The sequence below is a fragment of the Pollicipes pollicipes genome, unplaced genomic scaffold, assembly GCF_011947565.3.
Source record: "Pollicipes pollicipes isolate AB1234 unplaced genomic scaffold, Ppol_2.1 Scaffold_7261;HRSCAF=8764_pilon_pilon_pilon, whole genome shotgun sequence".
Classification (NCBI taxonomy): Eukaryota; Metazoa; Arthropoda; class Thecostraca; order Pollicipedomorpha; family Pollicipedidae; genus Pollicipes; species Pollicipes pollicipes.
In genome coordinates, this window is record NW_023597054.1 from 3,907,396 (window position 1) to 3,934,010 (window position 26,615).

At 55.8% G+C, this 26,615-nt stretch overlaps 1 protein-coding gene across 1 annotated transcript; it reads right to left on the minus strand.

Moving 5' to 3' along the window:
- On the minus strand, nt 1-26,615 carry Slu7 (Pre-mRNA-splicing factor Slu7). The gene is given in 11 exon segments (XM_037236077.1): nt 1-1,545; nt 14,960-15,121; nt 19,885-20,055; nt 20,627-20,755; nt 21,148-21,454; nt 21,877-22,109; nt 23,367-23,554; nt 23,845-23,860; nt 23,862-24,146; nt 24,602-24,742; nt 26,440-26,615. Coding segments are annotated over 10 exon segments (1,806 nt in total). The 5' UTR covers nt 24,731-24,742; nt 26,440-26,615; the 3' UTR covers nt 1-1,359.

Below are 26,615 nucleotides of genomic sequence, written 5' to 3' on the forward strand. Positions count from 1 at the left end.
TGTGCGGACGTCACATTTATTACCAGATGGGTGATCAAGAGCCAGCGGCGAAAGCTGCACAGGTCGGAGTATGCAACCATACGTCACAAAGCGTTTACATGCAACGGTGAAATACGGTGTTTTCCGTTCTCCGAAAGCAACTACGTCACCACATGCTATGATGCTGAGATTGGTGGCGTTCAAAGCAGCCACACGGAAGTCAAGTCCAGGTATCGCCGGCCAATCTCCAGGGGCTGGCCACCACGGCTTCGCACCGGCCGGCGCGGCTATCATATCGCATCATTCGATCAGACGGAATTTTAACCAACGAAAGCTGTCCCAGGCTTACAAGGCTACGCCACTCTCCAACGCGAGCGATGCAGTGCCGGCTCAAAACAAAGCCAACGCGACAGACGAAATCGATAAGCACTTAGCGAGACGCCTAAGCCAGCCGGATTTGCGTATGGAAAGCATACACGCAGACTTGTGGCGACGGCTGCTCTTACCGGCATCACAGTTTATTACGGTTCGGTTTTGAAATACTTCGAGCGATTATCGGAAGTGCGCTAACCCCGTCACTGCGTTCCAAAAACTCAGACATCACATGGTTCCCAACACATGCAGCTGCTGATGCAACGCATGACAAAAACCTGCACGATTCGCGGAACGTTAGGAGGGTTATTTCCTACATTCATCTGTCAGCTGACAAAGATCATTTGTACCCAAGCGATAAACACTGGACTCGCGGCCTTCGCAGTTTATTTCAGCTCGTGGTCATTTCCTGCTGCAGCATCTCTACGCCACGGCTCTTTAGAGCCGTACGGAACGCTTCAGGAGGCTGGGAGAATCCCGCACGTGAGCACGCGATAAACACTGACTTGTTATGACATGAGATGATGCGGACTAACCGGTGCTCAGTCGCGCCCAGCAAACTGAGTGGCGGCCGCCAGTGGCCGGGCCGACCGCGCCCTGCCGCCGCCCGACGCGCTAAGCTCAGCTCGTGCAGCGGCGCCAGCCCCGCCCCGGCGCCAGCGGCACGACTCTGGCCAGTCCGTCCAGCGCCCCCGGAGCGGGGCGATGAGCCGGTCCCTGCACGGAGCCGGCTCTCGGTGGGCGGCGTCTGGCCGGCCCCGCCCCGGCGCCAGTGGCTCCATCGCCGCCGCCAACGGAGCCATGCAGGCGGTATCCTCTTGCCGCCGACACCACTAGCGGACTTTCTCGGTGCGGCGGCGGCGGCGGCGGCGTCCGAGGCAAGGATGTGTGCCGGCCCGGCCCGGCAGCGGTCATCAGCATACCGCAGTCTCCCAGCGGCGCGCGACTCATACAGCCCAGTCACGGCAGCCGCGCCCGGCCGCCTCGGCCTCACGCGCCGCCGTCAAGTCACCGCTTCGATGCGAAGGCGGCCATTGGGTCGTCGTGATGGGTCTGGCGCATGCGCCAGGCCTCCATCTCTTCGGCGGAGGGCGCCGTAACATCGGCAGCCATCGAGTTGTAGGGCCGTCGTCTCTCGTCCATTGCCAGCAGCCGGTCGGCGGCCGCATCCGCCTTCTCCTGACGCGCCATCGCCTGCGCGCGCAAAAACAGGGACGCGGCGTCAGCGCGCCGTCTACGCTCGGCAGCCGCGGGGCGGGCAGCAGCACAGACACCATGTGGACAGTACACAGACACCACGGACAGTACAGCCAACATGGCACAGAAATCAGAGAAGGACGGCCGCCGGATCCCGGGACATGGGACACAGCATATGTACGACCCTGTGTGCCTTACGAGCCCCGCACCGCGAACCGGCCCACACAGAGACGTTAAGATGCACGGGCACACATACAGTTCCAATAATAAAACATCCCATAAAGCGGCACGCTTTCGGATCGTGGACACAGCGGGCTCCTTGCACATGGAGCACGGCGGAACCGGTGGACAAGGGGCACAGCAACGGCAGCAAACACGGGAGTTGACACAGTCCGTGCACACAGGCCACGCCTGACCGTGTGAGAGCGACGAGACGAGGCCGGACAGCGTCCCTCAGCGCCAACCACCCAGCACGGGTACAGCCGGCCACGCGGCGCCCGCCCCTGGCACCAACCATGGCTCGGAGTGTGCCAGTGTGCGGCACAGCTGACTGTCAAACCTCGGAAGTAGGGAGCTACTAGGAGGCAATATAACCGCAGTTGTCGTCACTGGCCTATCGTGAACTGCCCATCACATGATATCTTAATACGCACGGACCAAATGACTGTGTCCACAAGTTATGTTTACAAATGACAAAGTAACTTACTTTATGTTTGCACGGTAAGAGCAGACGCTGGGCAGCCACTTAGTCGTGCGTGCTCACAAAACCCGCCCTGAGCTAAGTTGCAGCATTTAGTGCTACATGTGTTTATCTGTCAGCATTTCTTCCAAAGCTGCAATCACTGCCGTTCATATATCGGCGGTTTTTATCTGATGCATTGTGCGATAATGCACAATGCAATGGACCTGTGACCAATAAATGGATTTGTCGGATTTAATGACAGATGGAAGCCGATTTGTGTCATGCTGTATGCGTAACGCACACAACAAACCTTCTCCAAATCGAAAAGCAATTCCACACGTTTGTCTCCAAGAAAAGAGTGATCGCCCGACCACGCTGGAGCCGACTTGATCCCCCTCCGCCCCCTCCCCCCCCCCCCCACTTCTCAGGGAGGGAGATGTCATTCTTTGTGTTTTCTTCAACTGCAGAACGAATTGCGCCAGAGATCTCGAATGTTTATTCTGTACCCTCAGAACTACTCAAGGAACCAGGTGTCAACATGGGAGTTTAAATCATCGCTCGTTAAGTCGGAATGACGTCAGATAATTGACTAACAGAACGTCACTGTTGATTTCAATCATGTCTTATGGTCAAAGAATGCCGATGAAAGCTTGGGGTTTCAGGAGGCGTATGCCGCCAACGGTCGGGTGGCGCCCGTTTGTACGAAGCTATTCAAGGGCGTACTGGCATAGCGGCCCCGGGACGCGTGCCCCCCCCCCCCCCCCTCCCCCACAGACACTCATCAAGTTGATTACAGGTACGATTATGCCTACGAATAAATGTTGACACCACAACAATTGGGGTAGACCTGTAAGAGTAAACAGATAGAGAACATGCGCTGTTGTACGAATTTCGCACGCCGGCAACGCCCACAGCTGCGTCTCATTAACAACTGAGTTTGCCCCCCCCCCCCCCACACCCCCTATTGAGAAATCCTGCGTACGCTCCCGGTGTTGTTTAGGGCAGTAGCCACCGTATGAGTTAAAGTACATGGCGATGTGAGACTACTCCGTTTTTACTGAAGGTCGGGCTATTCTGGATGACGTTACAGCGACGTCACAGGCTTCACGCTGCTAGCACAACTGTTTCCCAAAATGCCTTCCGTGGTCGTGCCGGCTGCCGTGAGAAGCCATCTTCCTGGTGAGTACGTCCGTGTCACAAGTCCACGGCAGATCACTGTCAGCCTCGTGTCATCACAAGTCACGTCAAGATGACGCCACACAACATCCCAGCTGTGCTGGTATCAGATCCTGCTGAAGGCATGCGTGACGACTTGGGACAGCGACTTGCCCATGCATCCATTTGCGCGCCAGGCTTACCGGAGGCAAATTTAGCACCCAGTTAATTCCATGTCGCCCTTTGACCAGTGCTCATACCTCCGTTGGTTAGGACACATTTCCGAACCCACCACCCGTGACAGATTGAGTTTACGTCGCTCGTTTTTTTCTTCTTGGGTTATAGCCCTTTCGACGAGAAATGATCATCTCAGGGCTAAGCGATGAAGGGAAATGCTTAACGGTCGGGCAGACTTGCATGCGCCTGGGGAGCCAACCACCGAGCTTTAACCCGCCCATGCGCGCTGTGTACCCGGTCGGGGTGCCCCTTCCCACAGGGCTCTCGGCCCGCTCGTGGCTGGCGCTGCAGCCTGCCCGGACCAGCGGGGCGTCGCGAAGATGCAGGATGAAGCAAGATAGACGATAAGAGGGACGGATGACGTCGCTTGAGGCGCTCACTATTTTCCCTCGACATATATGGCCTGTGGCCGGTGGTAGCAGCCGCGCTTAAGGTCATGTGACGTCAGAGAGAAGAGTGGACCGTGCCCAGCATTGCGGCACGTAAAACTTCCGCAACCAGATTCTACCTGGAATTTCACGATCGGATAGAAGAGGTCAGGGCTCACGCAACAAACGCTGCTTGGCGTGAGCTCTGATCGCAGAAATCCGTTCATTCAAACAGTTCAGATTAAATATTTTAAAAATCCTGGATGGTGGGCATACCCTGTGGTCATTTGATCTAGGGGTATCTGTTGTTGTCAATGACAACGGCACACAAATATTGCTGTAAATGGCAGGTCAGCAACAGCAGGTGCCGTTGAAAGACATCATACGAGAACACATCGCGACCCTCGGGGCTTGCGTCCATTGTCCAGTGCCTGATCGAGGGGTTTGGGCCCATCAACAAGTTTTTTTAAAGCTGTAGATGCACACAGTTGCAGCGCCCTCTTGTGAACCATTTGGTACCTTCACTGTTACTAGCAGTAGCAGTGGTACCTTTTACCGGCTGATCTTTTAGGCGGTAACAATGCTGTCCCATTTGGCCTTGGCTAGGCTCCTCTGAGAGGCGAGAGGGTGACAGCGGCACTTTCATTATGACCGTGGCTCGGTCTACGGCATTGGTGCTCAAGACGGAGCCGATGGTAAACACATTTTTGTTGCTCGTGATCTGCTGGTGCTGACACGTGTTTTTTTTGTAATCAGAAGTCTGCTCTTAGACAGTAGACAATAGACATCCAAAACGCCCTATGAAATCAAGTGTTTCCACTTTCTCAAATCTGTTTCCAAAAGTGTCTCGGCCTATCTTGTACGCCCACCTTCTCGAAATACTTAATCAGAACCTCTCAGTTAGGTGGATGTCACGGATCAGCGCTCGCGCTGAGCATTGTTTGTTGCGCGAACACAAACACTACTGTGGCTCTAACATTCCGGGCCACCGCCGCCAGTGTCCCGCGCGAGCCTCACGTGTCACCCAGTCCGTCCTGGACTGTGACGGCTCCTGGCCTTCAGCGCAGCCGCTGCGAAGGCAAGGCGTAGGCAGGCGTTTTAACCAAGCTACAGGAACCGACACTCATGTGTCACGCACGCCGTAATTCTTAAAGTCTGCGCTATTGGAAATAGTTTGCCTACATTAGAGAACCACTTCCGAGTAGCAGTTAAGGAGCTCTATCTCCGTGTGAGGTCTCGATAAAAAAATACGTTAAAATGTTGTAACATGTAGTGGGTCTGCTGGGGTCCGATCCGGGCCGCCACTGATCAGGACGGACCGCTGTGGTCATCCCATGGCGGATCTGCTGGGGTCCGATCCGGGCCGCCACTGATCAGGACGGACCGCTGAATCTGAAGGCTCGCATGCGAAGCTCTGCCCACGGCGCACATTGCCCGGATCGCGAGCCCGTCCGCTCGGGCAGGTGGCCTCGGAGCGCCGACTGTCGACTCCGGGCCGCTGCCCGCCATCGTGGGACTGGTGACTGTGCCCCAGCATCAGCCTGTGAGATCACAGCGCACGAGCACTTACCTGTAGGACCACGCAAGCCAGGGGAGCCGTAGCAACCGCTCGTATCAGATAATTTGGGAATCAACAAACATCAATTTCAGAGCATTCCCAGGTCAGTTACCGTGCGTCACTGCACATTTGAGACGGGCTTGCAGCCAGCGAGGTCAGCGACACAGAGCGGCACAATGAGCGCGACCCTGTTCTCCAGGTGACACCCGTGCTCGTGGGTTTCAGTGTGCTCACTCGAGACACACAGAGTCGCTGAACCCCACGCAGGCGCTGAGGCTTGAGAGACATCTGTGCGTCCGGTCGTGAGCAGCTCTATCGCTCGCGCACGCGACAAACGGCGGCCCCGGCCCCGGCGCCGGCCCTGCTCCGGACGCCCGTCTTCCAAATGCTAATGGCCATCCGCGGCCATAAAAAGGCGCATCCTTCAGACCACTTCCAGCCAAGACGCAGCTGGGTTTCATTCATCACGGCACATTCTTTCCGCGAAAGTGAGTATGTCCCTGGGGCACGGATGCGGAGCCACCATGCGGAGATAAGCGGAACTGGAGCTTACTGCCGGCAACGCGACGACCGATCCCTCACACAAGGAACTGTTTCACGTTCACATTCATCTAGAGGCCGCACGGGCAAACCAGGTCAGCACACCTACGCGCAACGAATAATGGAAGCCCCTCACCAGACTGAGTTGCTTCGTTGCGACAGCCCTTCATCCAATAAAGGCAGCACCCGTGTCTTTGGAAGTGGGCTCAATAACGTTTAGAAAATATAAAAGTGAAATCAAAATACGTGACCGGGTTCGCAGAAGTCGCAGCCGACTTTCTTTTCAGGGAATCCGGTACCACGCGGGTTTGTGTATAATGCGGTACCACGCGGGTCTGTGTATCATCCAGCTGATCCGGCCTCGCCAGCACGGTATCGAAATGCGGCCGACGTCATAAGGACGATATACAGACATTAAGACGACGCTCCGTGCCGCCACACAAAGCCCCGCGCGCCTGTACAGTCCAACGTCAATCCTTTTGTCACTGGTATGTGATGGCCTACCTTTCAAGACAAAAAATCCTATGGCGCCACTTTTTTCTCGGGCACCTCAGCTGGTGGTGAGCGTCCCTCGGCCTGTGTTGTCGCAGGTCATGGCCGAGCCTCGGAGCCGACTGGCGCTGCCCCGTGTACGCCGACCAGACGGGCCCGGACGACGTCCGGCGCCGTCGGAGACACCTCTGGTACCGGCCGGCGCCACGGGGAACAATTCTGGGACCGACCGGCACCGTGGGGGACGTGTCTGGTACCGTCCAGCGCCGCGGGGGACACGTCTGGTACCGTCCGGCGCCGTGGGGGACGTGTCTGGTACCGTCCAGCGCCGCGGGGGACACGTCTGGTACCGTCCGGCGCCGTGGGGGACGTGTCTGGTACCGTCCGGCGCCGCGGGGGACACGTCTGGTACCGTCCGGCGCCGCGGGGGGCCCGCCTGATACCGTACGGCGCCGCGAGGGACGCGTTTGGTTCCGTCCGGCGCCGCGAGGGACGCGTCTCGTACCGGCCGGCGCCGCGAGGGACACGTCTCGTGCCGACCGGCGCCGCGAGGGACACGTCTCGTACCGGCCGGCGCCGCGAGGGACACGTCTCGTGCCGGCCGGCGCCGCGAGGGACACGTCTCGTGCCGGCCGGCGCCGCGAGGGACACGTCTCGTGCCGGCCGGCGCCGCGAGGGACACGTCTCGTGCCGGCCGGCGCCGCACCGGACCTCCTGCCGCGCTCGGCCGGGGTCAGCGGCGCCGGTGAGTCTCGCATCCGCCGGCGCTACGCTCTCCCATTGTGCGGGAAGCTGGCCAGTCGTGTGGCGCCGGTGGCCGCCGGGGCGCTGACGCCACGGCGGCGCTGGCCCGGCGGTCACGGCCGCTGCCATTGCCTGGACACCGCACACCCATGCCCCGCAAATACGCACCGCCCAGCACGGCACCGGACGGACCGGCTCAATGGCCTAATCACGCACGTTACCTTGGTGGACAGACTAGTACGCGCTGCTTGGTACAGGGATAACCCGACAGTACGCCCTATCACACGCTGTACTATGCCCATTGTCCAGTGGGCCTGCAGGCCATGCCATCAATGGAGGCAGACTGGTCCAGCAGGGGACGTCGCCGGGCGGATGGCACCGAGCCCGGCTCGAACGGGCCGGTTATTTTTAGGCGGCAGAGCAGCGCGTGGGTTGAGGTCCCACCATAAGCTGCCGCCGTTCCGTGCTCTGATCGGCTGGTCGTGAGGAGCCGAGCTCCAGATGGCTGTGTAGCGACCTTGATGGCTCTCGCGAGCCGCCACCGCGCTTCCGGGAGTGGTGTCTGCGGCCGGATCGCCGCACCGACGTGGCACCTGGGCGGCGAGGCCGCTTCAACTGCAGGCCAGCTTCAGCCACATACACTGCCGGTGAGACATGTCCGCACCTCACGTGCGTGCGTGCGTGCGTGCGTGCGTGCGTGCGTGCGTGCGTGCGTGCGTGCGTGCGTGCGTGCGTGCGTGCGTGCGTGTGTGTGTGTGTGTGTGTGTGTGTGTGTGTGTGTGTGTGTTCGACCGTACGTCTATGTTGTTTGTGCCACAAACGTTCTACAGCGCAGCCGGGCCTCCGTGCCACCATGACAAGATCGGTGCATGCCAGACCGCCCACGGGCCCACGTGCACCGGCTTAGGGCGCCGACTTGGCCACCGAGCCGCCTCTCGACCGAGCCCGATCCTTTGCAGAGAACTCGAACGGCTCGAGAGAATGCGCCCAGGCTGGCTATCCGGGTGCCGGGAGAGCTGCCTTATAAGGTGCAGCGGCGCGCCTGGCTCGGGGCCGGAAACTGCAGTCGGCACCTCGACCAAGCAGCTATGGCAGACCCACGGCTCGTGCTGCAGCTCCGCGGGCCGATGACAACAGCACGCACGCACGCACGCACGCACGCACGCACGCACGCACGCACGCACGCACGCACGCGCACACACACACACACACACACACACACACACACACACACACACACACACACACACACACACACACACACACACACACACACACACACACACACACACGAGGAAACAGACAGACACGAGGAACTTCACATGCTCTCAACAGGGGAACATCACAAGTCCAAGCATGCCGCGAATATTACGCGCAGCTGTTTCCACCAAAACGTAGTGCATCCGAGTGGTGCACCACTCAAGCAGCGCCCCGTGCGCTGCCCCGGCTATCATTGCCGAGTTATGGGCAGACGACTCGGCCGCTCACGCACGCCATCGGACTTGATCAGGCTGTTTATCGTAAATAGCATTTGTGTAACACTCGGGAATGCTGCATTGTTCTGGTAAACGAATTTCGAACTGAGAACTGATATATTTTCGTCGGCTCAACCTGCAAACTTGCCTAAATCGTAACCTTTTACTTCCGCCACTGCTGGTAAAAAGTCCCTTTTTGAACGCTGGAGCACACTGTGAAGTCTGATATCGAAGGGAAAGTTACATACCGAGTCGCAGACAACGTAACTGTCGCGTCATAACCGATCGCACAGTGATCTATATCAAATAGAATTCCATCAGGTCAGTGCAGGCTATACGCTAAAATCTCGGGTGCACACCACCAGCGCAAACCCTCTTCATCAAAATTATCGCAGATACCGCGTGCAGGCAAAAAGTAAAAGTCGATATATATAGATATATAACACCTAATGTGCAAAAATTGTTCGTTTGGGTACAATTTCCGATTATCATTTTGTACTGAGTATCGCCGACAAACGCTAAGAAGCTTGCACCGCCACAAGTCAAGGGTCCATCGCCCGTTAAATCAGAGCGTGTTTGAAGACTACCGTGCCAGAAGCCGCCATGACCAGTAATCTGCTCTGGAGCGGCGCTCCTTTAGCAAATCTCTTTCTGCGCAAGGAAAGCCAGCATGTGATAACCAGAGTAGACCTTCTGGCAGTCTGCCGTAGCTTCACATTGCATGAAAGCCCAGGTCGAGAGTGCACGCGTACGTCTGGAGCCGAAACAGAGGACGCCCCCGTGACCTGTCACGTGTCAGACGGCTGCGGTCATCGCTGAACCCGCACATCTGGAGCCGAAACAGAGGACGCCCCCGTGACCTGTCACGTGTCGGACGGCTGCGGTCATCACTGAACGCTGGACATCATGCCGCCCGAGAGACGCTTCAAAGGCAACAGAAAACGACCGTTGGCGAGATGGCTGAACATCTCTGCCTCCACCATCTCTAACAGGACTGTTTGAGGCATCATCACCGATAACCCTACGATGATGGTCACTACCAAATGGGTACCGCATCAGCTAGACGACACGAAGGCAGAGCTGCGAGCTGACGCATGCTGGTCACTTCTGGTATGTCATCTGGCTGGCTCAGGGCACCTTCAACCGAAACGGGATAAATCGTGGATCCCACTGTACGACAGGAGGCCGAGATGCAGTCAAGGCAACGGAAACATGCGGATTCACCGGCATCAGGTCGGTTCCGACGGTGACCGCCAGCAGAGCAGGCCCTTTGTGCCCCGTTCCGACAGTGGACGTCAGCAGAGCAAGCCCTTTATGCCCCGTTCCGACAGTGGACGTCGGCAGAGCAAGCCCCTTATGCCCCGTTCCGACAGTGGCCGTCCGCAGAGCAGGCCCTTTGTGCCCCGTTCCGACAGTGGCCGTCAGCAGAGCAGGCCCTTTGTGCCCCGTTCCGACAGCGGCCGTCAGTAGAGCAGGCCCTTTGTGCCCTGTTCCGACAGTGGCCGTCCGCAGAGCAGGTCCTTTGTGCCCCGTTCCGACAGTGGCTGTCAGCAGAGCAGGCCCTCTGTGCCCTGTTCCGACAGTGGCCGTCAGCAGAGCAGGCCCTCTGTGCCCCGTTCCGGGTTCAGGACGGCATATGACCGGCCCATGAAGGGCTCCGTCATCGCTGGACAGTAACACAAAGACCAGACCCAGAACAAGGTACTGCCTGCGATACATCACAGGACGCCCAGGCCAGCGAGCATCAACGTCCTACTTCACCAGGACAACAGCCCACACGCAAGGCGCGTGTTGCAGTGGATTCCTTGCTCGAGGAGAAGCAAATTGAAACCATCCCGCACCCATCCTAATGCCCAATACTGATCCCGTCAGACTTCCGCCTGTTTGGAACTCTGACGGACTGCCTCCGTGGACTTGGCTGCCCGTCTAGGATAGCGCTGAGAACAGCCACTTTCCAGTGGGAGAAACAATGCCCCGGAGGGCTGCTTCGGCTCTTTCGGAGCTGGTTGACTCGGCACGAGGAACGGCGCGGAGACGGAAGCAGACCCCGTCCAGCGTTGAGTGAACGTTCAGCCCTCTGCATTAATCAATCATTTGTTGCGAGTAAAACGTCTGTAACTTCTGAGACGCACCTTCCATACCGCGTTCCGCTCTGAATATAAGACCTGACACCAACAGCGAGTGCTGTCGCTGAGGGGCGCGTCTACATTAAAGCCACTTTAACCCCCTGCTCTGGCGGGGATTCCACTGCTCATTCCCTTTTTAAAAGATGCCCTCTCAGGTGTTTTAAGGCCGGCGATTTTTCTTTAACATTAATATACCATCCATTGTGTTAAAAACTGTCTAAACGTGCGCTTCCTACAAACGCCAGTTTCCTACACCCATCAGAGGCCGCTCCATAAGGGACGGCCTCCGGGAAGCACGCTGGGGCGAACCGCCGTCTGCTCCAGGCTCCAATGAGCCGCGCTCGGCCCTCAGGCTACACCCGGCGGAGGCCCGGCTAACGTGACACATCGCGAGGCTCTCTGGCTACACCCGGCGGAGGCCCGGCTAACGTGACACATCGCGAGGCTCTCTGGCTACACCCGGCAGAGACCCGGCTAACGTGACACATCGCGAGGCTCTCTGGCTACACCCGGCAGAGACCCAGCTGAGGTGACACATCGCGAGGCTCTCTGGCTACACCCGGCAGAGGCCCGGCTAACGTGACACATCGCGAGGCTCTCTGGCTACACCCGGCAGAGACCCGGCTGAGGTGACACATCGCGAGGCTCTCTGGCTACACCCGGCAGAGGCCCGGCTAACGTGACACATCGCGAGGCTCTCTGGCTACACCCGGCAGAGGCCCGGCTAACGTGACACATCGCGAGGCTCTCTGGCTACACCCGGCAGAGGCCCGGCTAACGTGACACATCGCGGGGCGTGTTGCATCGAGACGGATCACATTAAGGTAATGTGTGTGCTACGTGTGAGCTGCCAGGTGCAGATTTGAGAGCACTAGGGCGATGAGTCTGGACCCCATGCTGTCCACATGAGCCCGGCTAAATGACTCATGCCAGGAGACAATGTCATCACGCCAGAAAACATATGCAAAAGCTTGGTATAATGAAATAAGTCCACTTAACATATCACGCACACACATACCACACTGCATCTGCAAACACAATGTCCGGTGATGAGCACTGTCAGATCTGTGACGCGCAATCATTTCTAGTTCAGCCACCCGAAACATGGTCATGGTTACCTCGTTCCTTACTGCAGGCATCATGCACATACATTGACAGTAGTATTGTAACACAGGCGAATTAACAGTGACGGGATCGAGCACTCTGGACGGGACTGTCCGATGTGTACTGCAGTAACGGGATCGAGCACTCCGGACGGGACTGTCCGCTGTGCACTGCAGTGACGGGATCGAGCACTCTGGGCGAGACTGTCCGATGTGTACTGCAGTGACGGGATCGAGCACTCCGGACGGGACTGTCCGCTGTGCACTGCAGTGACGGGATCGAGCACTCTGGGCGGGACTGTCCGATGTGTACTGCAGTGACGGGATCGAGCACTCTGGGTGGGACTGTCCGATGTGTACTGCAGTGACGGGATCGAGCACTCTGGGCGGGGCTGTCCGATGTGTACTGTCTGGTGTCGCGTGCGACGATCATCTTCGCCGGGACCATTGCCAGACATTGGTATGAAGGAGAACGAATAACGGTGGGGCAGAACTGCACGCACCTGAGGTTCCGGTCCAACTGCTGAGACTTAACACGTGCCCGGGTGGCTGGCTAGATACCCTTCGCTCGGGTGGGGCGGGGGTCAATTTGCCCCCCCCCCCCTGAGATCTCGGAAATTAAGAAAGCTAGAGGTACCAAATTTACAGGGTGTGTCGACCTGTACGTGAATTCACTTAGGTCAACCTTTTAAGTTCCTAGGTCGTGACCTTCGGGTAAAAAATTCAAACGAGGTCAAGTTCCAGGATAGCCTCCAAAGTGCCCCCAGAACCTAGATAACCGTTTCTAAGCAAAAGGTCACATGCTCATTCAAGACCAGTGATCTTGATCAACCTTTTGAAGGTCAAGGTGACTAAAATCATACAAGATTGGTGAGCTTTGCATTTCACTAAGCGACAAAGATTACGCTAGGTAGTCTACTCCTAAAACAAAATGCTGACCGGGGTCATTTTAGGTCAATGACCTATTCTGACCTCTAAGAAGTCCATGGAAGATGTATAATGCAGCTACTGCTATCAATAAATTCGAAATAAGCACCAGAAACTGTCCCACACAGCAAGCCCAAGAGTAACAAAACAGATTGTTTTTGACCTTGGTGTGACCTTCATACCTGACCTTAGGTCAATGCAATTTGCTCATTCCACTGCTGTGTTGCCTAAGAAAGCATCTCAGGGATGTATGACGTCGTCTAACACTCCGTTGTTGGATCAGATTGAAGGATTCCCTAGAAACTGCCTTCGCTGAAACCATGGCCTGAATTTGACCTGCCATAGGTCAGCGACCTTACAAGTTACATCTAAATTTTTGATGCCAAACGATCCGCTATTTCATTGCCTAGAGCTATGCAAAACTTGGCGCGGCTACGCCGCGCCGTTCGGAAACCATTCTGGAAAAACCTTCGGGGGGGGGGCAATTTCACCCCCACCCGAGCGCGTGTTAACACGCACAGGGTTTTTCACACGCAACCGGCACACGCACAACACAGGACTCTTCGGAGTTTCAGCTCGGCGCTCGGACGGGGCCTCACTAAGGGCTAGTTTTGCCCACTCATGGCTGGCGTATGCAGTCTGTCCCAGACGAACGGACATTGCGAAGATGTATGATAAAGCGAGAAAGAGGATAAAAGGGTGGATGAACGTCACTGTATCTTGGAATCTATGCAAGAGTGTTTGCATCCATGTCTTCCGTAATGCACAGGCCGCCATTAACCCGACTACATTTTCTTTTCAACTCTCATACATGTCAAAGGGGTTTACGCTCCGGTGGTCAGTTTGTGCCCCAGGCCGAAAGAAAAGAAGGTGTCAGGGGAGATCACGCCGACCCTGCAGAGCACTGAAACACTGAAATTTCCCACACAAAATGGGGCCAATACAGCCCTCCTATCAAAATAAACATGTTGAAACCTGTACTGCTGCACAACTTTTTCATTATTTTGACATAGGACTGAATGGGGCACGAGCCTATATCAGGGTGTGAGCGTCCTCTGCTGCGCGGATCGCTGCGATATCCGCTGAATGGGGCACGAGCCTACATCATCAGGGTGTGAGCGTCCTCTGTTGCGCAGATCGCCGCGGTATCCGCTGAATGGGGCACGAGTCTACATCATCAGGGTGTGAGCGTCCTCTGCTGCGCAGATCGCCGCGGTATCCGCTGAATGGGGCACGAGCCTGCGCCATCAGAGCGTGAGCGTCCTCTGTTGCGCAGATCGCCGCGGTATCCGCTGAATGGGGCACGAGCCTACATCATCAGAGCGCGAGAGTCCTCTGTTGCGCAGATCGCCGCGGTATCCGCTGAATGGGGCACGAGCCTACATCATCAGGGTGCGAGCGTCCCCTGTTGCGCAGATCGCCGCGGTATCCGCTGAATGGGGCACGAGCCTACATCATCAGGGTGTGAGCGTCCTCTGCTGCGCAGGTCGCCGCGGTATCCGCTGAATGGGGCACGAGCCTCCATCATCAGGGTGCGAGCGTCCCCTGTTGCGCAGATCGCCGCAGTATCCGCTGAATGGGGCACGAGCCTCCATCATCAGGGTGTGAACTTCCTCTGTTGCGCAGATCGCCGCGGTATCCGCTAAGCCTTACTCGCGACTCACCATTCCATGAAGCGGGCCAGTGATGCCGTCCACCGGAGATTTCTTATTCGTCAATGAACGACAGGTGCAAATCAGTTCTCAGACAGAAAGACTCCTCTGCAGGGCCGGTGCACGGCGCCGGAGCTGACATCCTACAGGTTTCTTTGCGGGGCCGGTGCACGGCGCCGGAGCTGACATCCTATAGGCTCCTCTGTGAGGCCGGTGCACGGCGCCGGAGCTGACATCCTACAGGTTCCTCCGCAGTCACGTCCGAGTTAAGGCTCGGGTCGCGACACTAATACAGCAGGAAAACATTCAGAACCGCTCTCATGGCAGTGGGCCAAACAAACATGACCCTTACCTCTTTTCTTTTTCGTTTCTTTGTCTCTTCTTCATCTTCTTCCGACTCAGAGTCACTGGAGCTCGAGCTTTCATCCTTCTTCCTCCTTTTCTTTTTCTTCTGTTTTTTACTCTTCTTCCTCTTTTTCTTTTCACGCTTCTTGTTCATCCGCTGCTCATGCTCCTGCGAACCAGTACGAGCATCAGGACCAGTAGGAGCAGTACTTGTCAGACTTAAGCGAGCTGTTTTACGGTGACAAACACTAAATGCGACAGAATGCAGGCTTCACATGTACATAAAAGCCTACGTCATTATCAACGGGCGAGGGCGGTAGATGTTCGCTTCAACAACCATAATAAGGGTGGTGGCGTTATCATGGTACATGGCTTCGGACTTATTCAAAACATTAAGACCCCGTTGAGTGATAAAATCCAAACAGACATTGACGCCGTCCAAAACAGCACCACATCACTAAGTGCAGGCTGCTGAAATTCCTGCTCCTAAATTCACAGCAACCTAAATCCCTTGGTAGTTGACATTGCTGCACATGATAAAGTGATGACTCTTTGTCCGGGTCTTGTTGCCCGTACCCTCTTTTGGGCGCCAGACCACGTACATGTATCACATGACATGATTTGTAAAGCGCTGTTCCATAAAGATGTTTTTTGAGTATCATAGTGCGCGCTGACGCAATTTCATAAAATGGGATATATAATCATGCGTTCCCACGCCAAGTTAGGCCACATTCATCACACAGAGAACTGAGTCCATTTCTTATCCTGTCATTACCGCCCCCCCCCCTCACCTTGGGTCATGTCCCCTCCCCTGATTCCAGAGTCCGGCGTCTCCCTCGCCATCGGTGCCCCTTCACCCACTGCCACCAGGGGGCAGGGTCTCTCCCGCCATCGGTGCCCCTCCACCCACTGCCACCAGAGGGCAGCGTCTCTCCCACCAACGGTGCCCCTCCACCCACTGCCACCAGAGGGCAGCGTCTCCCCGCCATCGGTGCCTCTCCACCCACCGCCACCAGAGGGCAGAGGGCAGTGTCTCTCCCGCCATCGGGGTCCCTCCGCCCTCTGCCACCACAGGGCAGCGTCTCCCCCGCCAACGGTGCCCCTCCACCCACTGCCACCAGAAGGCAGCGTCTCCCCCGCCAACGGTGCCCCTCCACCCACTGCCACCAGAGGGCAGCGTCTCCCCGCCATCGGTGCCTCTCCACCCACCGCCACCAGAGGGCAGAGGGCAGTGTCTCTCCCGCCATCGGGGTCCCTCTGCTCACCGCCACCAGAGGGCAGTGTCTCCCCGCCATCGGTGCCCCTCCACCCACTGCCACCAGAGGGCAGCGTCTCCCCCGCCATCGGGGTCCCTCTGCTCATCGCCACCAGAGGGCAGCGTCTCCCCCGCCATCGGGGTCTCTCTGTTAATCGCCACCAGAGTTGGTGTTGTTAATAAGGGTTTGGGCACGCCGACTGCATAGGTCATATTGCGCCAATAACGTTGTCATTTAGTTACAAGGTGAATATATAGAGCGAAGTACGATTTTTGCAAGGAATGAAAACAGTCGGCCATCTTCAAGAAGTTACGAGTGATTACCAAGAATGTCACTTAGCGTAAGGGAGGTGGCATTTCGCCCAAGTAAAGCATACGCTCCCGGGCGAAAATGTGGACACAGCTAACTACGTGGCGCACGGCGAGAAACGCAGTGCCACGAGGACATCGGCGTCTCTCACCACCACACAACAAATACCGGTGAGTTTTGTACGTATAGCCAATACACAACCTGCAAAGCACAACTTCTTCTCCCCTCGAATCGCGGAAGCTGGAAGACCACAGGCCCAATTCAGGTTTCATATGTTCCAATTTGCAACACTGCCCTCTATTTGCTAACGCGGGGATTTGCTATTTGAGTCACCATTCCAACAGAGCTGCCACCTGTGTTGCAAGGAAGGTAAAATGGCTGGATAAAAAATTCGGGCTGGAAGAGGAAATCTGCACGTACATGGTGCATGTGATGCGCTTTTTGCGGCCGCGTCAACGAGCTCATCTCCAAAGATACCGACATGACTGGGAATCCAACACAGCGTCATCTTCTTTCCAACTCGGTCCAATGCAGTGAGACGTACCAAGATGTCCTGTAAAATGGGACATGATGGGTTGAACGTTCTCAAGGCCAAGAGGCCGCTCAAAGAATCTGTTAAAACAATTTGCAACGACTCACTCCCAACTTCAGTAACACGAAGCGCCTTGATTATAGCCACCAGTTCGGAGGTGAATACTGACGCGCGCCTTGGCAGTGTCAATGGTCGAGTGACGGGTCCACTCACAAATGCACAGCCGACACCGTCCGCAGTTTTGGAACCGTCCGTATACGTTATTGTGTGCCCCTCGTACGACGCCACGTGCTCTAGCCCCATGGAACGGAACAAGTCAGGTGTCAGGGTATGTTTCCTTGTTTCAACGAGCGAAGTGTCTGTAACGAAGTGTCTTAAACGCCACTTAACGTCTGTAAAAGGATGTCTTAAAAGAAGTCAAAGGGTCTAACACTAAAAGCACGAGATTAAAAAAAAATGTGCCACCCCAGATGAAGCACCAGATATCTCAGATCTGGAGCACTGTTCCACAGACCCGTGCCCCAGCCTGGGGCGGGACCTTGGGCTACCCCCGTCACTTGGAGACAGGGGTCCAGATGGGATACGCTTGGTGCCGGCATATCCCGTGCGTGGTGGCGGCGGAGGAAGGGGCCATCACTGAGCCCCTGCCCACCCCCTGGTGCCGTGGTGGAGCCTCAACCGGTCTACGTGGTGAGGGAGTGTTGATCCGGGGGGCCGACTCCTTGTCCGCTCCTGACAGCCTATTGGCTGCCTTGGCCCGCTCCTGCTCAGCCAGGCATGCCCGCTTGGCCTCACGGGTGCGCCTGCCAGCTTTCTGCCGCTCCATCGTCTCCGCTGCACGCTCACAGGCACTGGCGAGGGCTGTCTGCCATGAGCAGACCAGTGGTGTCTCAGACGAAGGAATACCCGACGGCGCGCGAGGACTGCAGCCACGCCGAACCGCCGTCCGTCATTCGTTAGCGACCCCACCGGCAACGAGGAGGTTGGCAGCGCGGCGGCCACCGGCTGCTCGCTTGGTGGGGAGGGAGCTTGGGGTGCTGGCTGCGAGTCCAGCGCGCTGGCTGAGGGTACATCTGACGGGCCAAATGACCTCAGAAGTTGCAGGAACTGAACAGCCGTCATTTCCTCGATCGCATTAGTGTGCGGCAACGAAGCTTTCACTTTCGATGCGTACGACATTTTTGGGTGGGTTTCGTTATAAAGTTCTCGAGCCTCACGGAAGGATACGTTTTCAGAAGTTTCGATCGATATGATTTCCTTCTCCTTGGCGTAGGCTGGGCATGCACGGTCGTACGATGTATGCTGGAACCTGGTCCTTGCCGCAGTTGACACAGTGGGGTTTGTCAGAAATACAGACTACGCTCATGTGCTCGAGGGACGCACATTTTCCACACGCTGCGCAGTTCCGACAGTTGGATTTGGTGTGACCAAATCGCTGGCACTGATAGCACCGCATGGGGTTGGGCACAAACTGACAAGCTTTCAAGCGGACGTACCCCACACGTATCTCGGACGGTAAGTCAGGGCGACTGAACGTGAGTTTAAGGTTGGTGGTGGGTACCAACTCTCCTCCCCTTCTAACAAGCATCCGCTGAGCGGCGGTCACTCCAAACTCCAACAGCTCCTCCACGATCTCCTCCTCGTCAACGTCACGCGGATCAAAGCAGTTCACCACGCCCCTGGACGAATTTTTGGTGTTGTGTGGTGTCGCTGACATTGGGACTGTTTTTTCCCGCTTACCAGCCCCATCTCGAACACTGTACGAAAATTCAGTTGGTTCCATAGCCCGACTCGCCTCCAAGTCACTAGCAAATTCAACTTCTATTTTTCCATCCCGGAGTTTGTCACATCTGATAATTTTTCCGAATCTGTCGCAGCCATTTCGTCTCTGCAACGGTGACGGGGACGCCAACCTAACCTCATCACTTTGGAAGACGAGGATCCGTGGTCCGGGGGTAACAGAGTCTTCTCTGCACCCTTGGGTTATCGTGGTCCGACCCCCTTTCGGAGAGCGGGCGTTTTAAAAGTTAGAGGATGCCATGCAAAATAGGTTTTTCTTTCGGCACCGGGGCTCCCCACCCACCGCGGAGCCCAACTGGGGGACGGCCCAACACTCCGTCGGGGGATGGTCACCGCCAGAGCTACCCCGGTGTTATACGGGGCGAACGACGTCTCCCACACGACCAGGTGTAGCCGGGGAGACCCCTCCCCGTCCCGACCGTGTTTCAGCACCGCCACCCTTTCACCCCGTAAGCCGCTGCGCACGGCCAGGCGCCCCAAGCGGAGACCCGCACGGAGCACCCAGCCACAGTGCAAGCGACAAGCCGCTAGACCCGTGTGTGGCCCCACGGGCCCCCGGATATCCTGGCAGAAGTAGTGTTGGGACGCGCCGCGACTGACCCGCACGACGGGCCTCTCAGTCACCAGGATCCGATCAACCCGGGGACGCGGGCGAGGAGGCACGGCGACCCCGATCAAACGAGGATTAGGAGTGATGAGTGGGCCGGATGCGAGGAAGCAGGTAATGGGAAGGGAGCGGGCGGGACAGGGAGCAGGAGCTCACGTACCGGCAGGGTCGCTACGCCCTGAGAGGAACAGCCTGCGCTGCCCGCCCATTACCGGAGCTGGGACCCGACGGGGCGCTAGTCCCCTACACCAGCCGAAGCTGGTGCCCCTGCGGGGCATCGCCAACAGAGGACAGCGTCTCCCCCGCCATCGGCGTCCCCTTTGCTCACCTCCACCAGAGGGCAGCGTCTCTCCCGCCATCGGGGTCCCCTTTGCTCACCTCCACCAGAGGGCAGCGTCTCTCCCGCCATCAGTGTCCCCTTTGCTCACCTCTATCAGGGTGCGGCGCCGCTGCCGTTCGCCGTCGTCGCTGGGCGGCTCCTCAGCCGGCTCGAGGACGCCCTCCTCCGGCGGCTCGTCGTCGGGCCGCGTGGCCGGCGGCAGAGTCAGCAGGTCGGCCGCGTTCACTGCTCGGCCCGCCTCGCCCGTGCAGTACGAGTTCTGCGGCGGCCCAGCGCATGGCGGTCACAGGCGGGCAGGCAGTCAGGGCAGCTGTGAAGACTGACACCGACAGCGGCCTCAGAGGCGCCGCAAACCGTCACAGCTGTGCAGTCAGGGCAGCTGTGAAGACTGACACCGACAGCGGCCTCAGAGGCGCCGCAAACCGTCACAGCTGTGCAGTCAGAGCAGCTGAGAAGACTGACACCGACAGCGGCCACAGAGGCGCCGCAAACTGTCACAGCTGTGCAGTCAGGGCAGCTGTGCAGACTGACACCGACAGCGGCCTCAGAGGCGCCGCAAACCGTCACAGCTGTGCAGTCAGGGCAGCTGTGCAGACTGACACCGACAGCGGCCTCAGAGGCGCCGCAAACCGTCACAGCTGTGCAGTCAGGGCAGCTGTGCAGACTGACACCGACAGCGGCCTCAGAGGCGCCGCAAACTGTCAAAGCCGTGCAGCACGGTGGTGAAATGTGAGGCGCTATGAATACTGATGAAAAATACTTGGGCAATGAATGCGAAGCAGCTCACTCGCTGTTTCACTCCTCTACACCTTGCTGAACAAGCTCCACACCTTGATGAGGCTGTGGCAGCACTTGAAGCCCCAGCGTCCGTCGCGCCAGTAGCTGCCCCAGACAGCCGTGTGGTTGTTGATGTAGACGTCCTCCTCATACTGACTGCGAATCACCTCCTTCTCAGCACCCTGACAGCAGCGATCGATAAAAACATTCAGTCATCCCACCTCTGCCTCAGAACTATGAACAAACACCTCCTCCACGCAAGACAAATAACAGGATTACAGGAGCATGCGAGAACATTTCTGCAGGCCCAGTGCCGCACCGACACGAAGCGCCACTGCACACCGCGACCCACTGAAGACAGGCTGCACATGGAGCAACTGAACCCATCACTAAACGGTACTGAGTGTGACGGCTGGTCAAAGAAAACTGATCAGCATTTAGGGCAAACGATGATGTCACCAAGATCAAACACGTGGCCCCCAGTCGCCGTCAACAAGGGCGCAATCACCAAACATCAAAGCTGGCGTTGAACTGCAGTCGATTGCCTTGTGCCAGAAAGCCCCGTCCGTCCTACCTTAACAATCTTGCCCTGGCGCGAGTACTCGACGTAGTGCTCTGTCTGCGCCAGCAGCAGCTCCTTGGGCGGCGCGTCCAAGTGCTCAGCGCCGCCGTAGCGCTCCAGTAGGCCGCCACGCGCCGCGCCTTTCAGCTCGGCGCGCTTCTTGCGATACTCTTGCTCCAGCTGCTCCAGCTTGGTCGGCTCGGCCAGCACGTGCACGTCGACGCCGCTCTGGTGGGCGTCCCAAGCGAACATCTGGCTGGCCGCGTGCCGCGACGTGTCGCCAGTGAAGCGCACGAAGTTCTCGCCCTGGTAGTCGACGCTGCGAGAAGGCAGCGGTCAGAGCTCAGTTCTCGCCCTCATATTACACAACGTGGCAGGGAGGAGTCAAGCAATACTTCCCACTTTGGCCGCCCATTCTCTGGGAATGGCAGGGTCAGTATAATGTTCTTCCCCTGGAAGCCCGTTGCTCGGAGGTAGGAAGAGCCGCCAGATGGGGCCCAGGATCGTGCCTACCCTGCGACTCGTCTGAAAAATGCTCATCAGATGCACCTGGCGGACATACGACTTCACTTTGGCGTGCACACAGTTACTGCGGCAATGGCCTAACTCATGGAGGATGTTAAGAATTTTTCAACAATCAAGAACTTTTAAGCCTTCTGACTCTACCCCGAAAGGTTTTGCACATATCTGTGCAGCCAGCATCAGCAGGCCTGGCCCGTCCCCAGCCCGGCCAGTACTCACTCCTTATTGCCGGTGTTTTCGTACGGGTTTTCGCGCATGCTGCGCGTTTTGGGGTCGTAGTAGGCCGACTCGAGTGCCAGGTTGCGCAGATACTTGGCCGTGTCCTCACGAATGCGGAGGTTGCGCACGGTGATGCGCTGCTTCGAGTCCACCTTGGTGCCGGGCATGTCCACCCCTTCGGCGTACTTCTCGTCATCCTCCTCTGAGGCGACGCCGGCGTCGTGCTCGGTCAGCTGCCGGCACAGGCGAGCGGCGCGTCACCAGCCGCGCACATGCGGAGCTGACGGAAGGCTGCCCGTGGCCCACAGTTCGGACAGGGCTGACGAAATTATTCATGGCCGTTTGACCAATGATTTCTCATAATCATTGAAAGACACATCAAACGGCAGCGGGAGATCGCCATGCTTAAAGATCAACTTCAGGCAGAGCAAATTTGGAGAAATATCAACAGTGAGCTTAAAAGTAAGCTCCTGACTGGCTCACCAGCGGCAGACGGCCGCTCGTCACTCCCGCCCGACAGAGCAGATCTCAAAGGCTGCACACACCTGCACGCCTAACAGATCAAACACACTGCTTCAAGAGGGAACCCATACAGAAAGGTTCAATAAAAACTGTCACATGCCAATGTCGTTAAACATTGCCATAATCTGTTTTTGATAGGTCACATCGCAGCAATGGGGTAAAACCGATAAACGTCTCCCCCTTGGTTTCCTGCTCTGTATCGCACCTAAAAAAAAATATGGAAAAACTCACTGAAACAAAGGAAGCTGGATGACACTCATCAAGTTGCAACAAATACTGCTTACTGCCAATGAAGATCAAGTCAGTTCATGAAACATCACATTGTTTTCAAGAATTTCTGCATTTGGCGCCGCAGAAAAAATACAAATGACCTTTTGGCCATAATAGACTGAAAAGCTGTAGGTTTGCCTCAGTACACATACATAAAGCAAACATTTCATTCAAATTACAAACGTCCTGGTGTGGGACATTTCAGAAAAGTATGACTTACTGTTCTTGGGCAGCATTATACCAAACAACTGTATTGGAGAGAAACTGTGCGTTGTGTTTGTGTACTGGGGAAACTCACAGATGAAGTGCATATATGTATATATATATATATATATATATATATATATATATATATATATATATATATATATATATATATATATTGAACCAAACATATGTTTCCTGAACGAGACATGTTCAAAGTGCACCATTTACAAGATCGTGAAGTCAGCGTCAGGTCGGCCCGCTCTGTCCTCGCCACAGACCCAAGCGTCAGCGTCGGGTCGGCCCGCTCTGTCCTCGCCACAGACCCCAGCGTCAGCGTCGGGTCGGCCCGCTCTGTCCTCGCCATAGACCCCAGCGTCAGCGTCAGGTCGGCCCACTCTGTCCTCGCCACAGACCCCAGCGTCAGCGTCAGGTCGGCCCGCTCTGTCCACATCGCAGACCCCCAGCGGGACTGGAAGTGCAATGCACCGTACCTCCTCGCCGGATGCGCCCGCCTTCAGCTTGTTGGCCTTCAGCTGTCGCTTTGCCTCCTCGATCTTGCGGTGCTCCTCCAGGATCTGGCTGTGGTCGGACGGGTCGTACCCGTTCCATCGGTCTCGCTTGCCGTCAAAGTCGAGCGCCAGGTGCGGCTGGACCGGCTCGTCCGCCGCGATGGCCGCCCCTATGGCAGGGCACGGCAGATCAGGTCAGGTCAGGTCAGGTACGGCCCAGTCTCACCGCCGACACACCCAGCTGAGCTAAACCAGGTCGGGTCAGGTCACGGCCTGCCAGTCAGGAGGGACCGCTGGACAAGTCCCGCTGCCACACCGTAGCGCAGACGACATAGTTACAGCAGGACATGAGGCCGCAGACAGTATCACGGGAGCAGTCGGTATGTCGCGTCTGTACGCCTCAGTGCCCGTCTGTCGCGGATGGACCCCACCCCGCCAGCTGTCGCGGCGACCGGCCCACCTGTGAACTTGGCGCCAGGTCTTGCGTGGTCGCTCCATGCAGTCCTTGCGCTTATGCGTAACGGCGCCGCAATTCTCGCAGGCACCCTTGCGGAACTTTGTGACGACGCGCGACGAGTCGACGCCACGGTGGTACCATTCGTCCAGCCGCGAGAACTCTTTCTGTCGCTCTGGCTGCGGCCGCTGATGCTTGAGCGTGGGCCCTGTCTGGCCGAAGTACCAGGGCGCCGCCGATATGTACTGCGGGATGTGTGGATTGATGTCCTTGCCCTCTTCGTCGACGGCGGCGGGCACCGTGCCAAGCTGTGTAGAGGAGCAGCGTCACAGGCGGCCGGGCTGAGTCGTCTGGTCACGGTCTGGTACCGCCCCATGTCCGGCCGGGACCGGAGAACTCTGCGCCACTCTGTATCACCACCTCACTGGTGCTACTCCACACCACTCTGTACTCTGACCATGCACACACACACACACACACCACATCACAAAAACAAGAGGGCCACCTCCTGCGGACTGTTCTTGGAATGGGAAACCCAACCCATGTTAATGTGACAAAAATGTGCAATCTAATGGGTCTGATGAAGGTGGTTGTTTCTGATGGCTTTTTCATAGATAGGACACAGGGGGCCAAGACATAACAGCCGAGTGGCTGAACCATACAGAGTCGTGAAGGGGCTCAGGTTCAATTTCTCACAGAGTTGAGACTAATGAGACTAATTTCTCACAGAGTTAATACTCATGACTAAAAGTAGAAACATTACCTTTCTGGCTTCTTCCAATTCCTTGGCCTGTTTCCATTCCTCTCTGGTTTTTTTCTTTGGCTCATCATTGTCAGCAGCATGCTTGTTTCGGATGATCTCAGATACAGGAGCAGTGGATGATTGTGCCATCCTTGCTCTTGACTGCGGGCAAACAACATATGCATGGGATAGTGTTATCATAATGGTCTAATGAAATCAATCAACAGTGTTTATATACAGTTCTGTCCATAATGCTGTTAACCAAATGCACAATAATTCACTTTACAGTATTCCCAACAAACAAATAAGTATCTAATCAAATGGAGTCTGGTTCTTCACATAATAACTTAACAAATGTTACAAAATGCAGGTTACACCATTGTTAGTTCCACCACAGACCAAACTTTGCAAAAAGCATGGCCACAGAACAAATCACCAATGCACCAAGGGACACAACATTTATTTCATTCTCTGATTTCAACAACTTTAAAAATAGGGCTACCTTTGTCCCATATTGCATCCACTGCATTGTAAAGTGTCTGTGTTCTCTCCCCATCCTCCAGGTTCTAATAAAATTTGTGAAACATGCCTATATTCAACCTATATTAAATGCATCTTATTTCCAATTCCTTACATCCTCTCTGCTCCTCTAGCAACACATTGGCTTTCTTGAGTTCAAATAAATTTGTCAAAGAGGTTTTTCTGTATCATGTACCACACCAAAGTGATTTCATACTTTAATTTGTGCAATGCTTTTTCAGATTTGATGGATTCAGCACTTTGAGCACTTTGGGTCCTTTATTGTTCTTGTGACCTTTTCTTACATCCATGACCTTTTCAAGACATCATCTTCAGATTTTATTTTTCTACTCAAAGATGCCCAGAATTTTTATGAGGGATAATTTCTAAGTCTTTTTGTGTTTCTAACCTAGAATGTGTCATGAGGGTGACTAGTCAGGCCATGTCATGGCCTTTAAACATTGGTGCATGTAACATGCAGCATGGGTTACACAAATGGCATGCTAATCAAAAGCTTGCTTAAGCCATGGCTACAACCTACAAGGGGAATTTGGAATGTAGTCTGCATAGGTACAATTATGACATTTTTGTACATGATGGTGATGACTGCATAATTTAAAAGTCACTAACATACAATACAGCCAATGACATTCATTTGTCACATGAACCTGTCAGCCAAAGTTAAAAACCAGTAGGCAATGAGTGAGAAATGACCCCACACTAGATACAAAAAAAACATTAACTTGGGTGCAGAAGCAGGCAGTGACATCCAGGCCCATATTTCAGGGTGTGTACACCATGAACACTCAGGAGTTTGTTTGACACCTGTCACCATTTTAAACATGTAGTGCCAAAATTTAAGAAGTTAGAAGCTGGGAAGGAAGACCTCTTTTCATTTTTTTGGAAATTCTACAAAATGATCCTGGAATATTAGTTGTGCTTAAGTAATTAGAAAATTCAGAGCAATGAGTCTTAGCCTGAGTTTGATGTACACAAACTTGAGGTTCAGCACACCATGTTGAGCAGGCATCTGGTGCAGAGAATGTATTCTTTGCAAGCTGGATGCTATTGATGTGTTAACCTTCACACCATCCAGCCCATACTGTTGTATGCCAAATCCCTTCTCGCTCAGCTTCTTTCTCCACACATGCGTCATTGGAGCTTCATATTTTCATAACACAGAAGCATATCAGCAACCCCAACATAATTTTTACGCGAAGTCCGTTAACGATGAGCGAGACGTTGACATTTTGACTTCCACCCCCACTGCGAAATCCTGTATGGTTCCTGGTATGGTCCATTCTACTCTGATTCAGATCATACAAACCCTCGGGACTTACTTGCTTCCTTTCCTTCCCGCAGATCAAAAGGAATAATTACAGGCAAAGCGGTGTACGAACCCACAGGCGTAGCCTCTCGACACTGGATATGGCGCTAAATACAGAATGCCTGATCCCAACACACGCGCACCAGGGCTACGCGACCTCTCCGGCAGCATCGGCCATACGTAGGACCG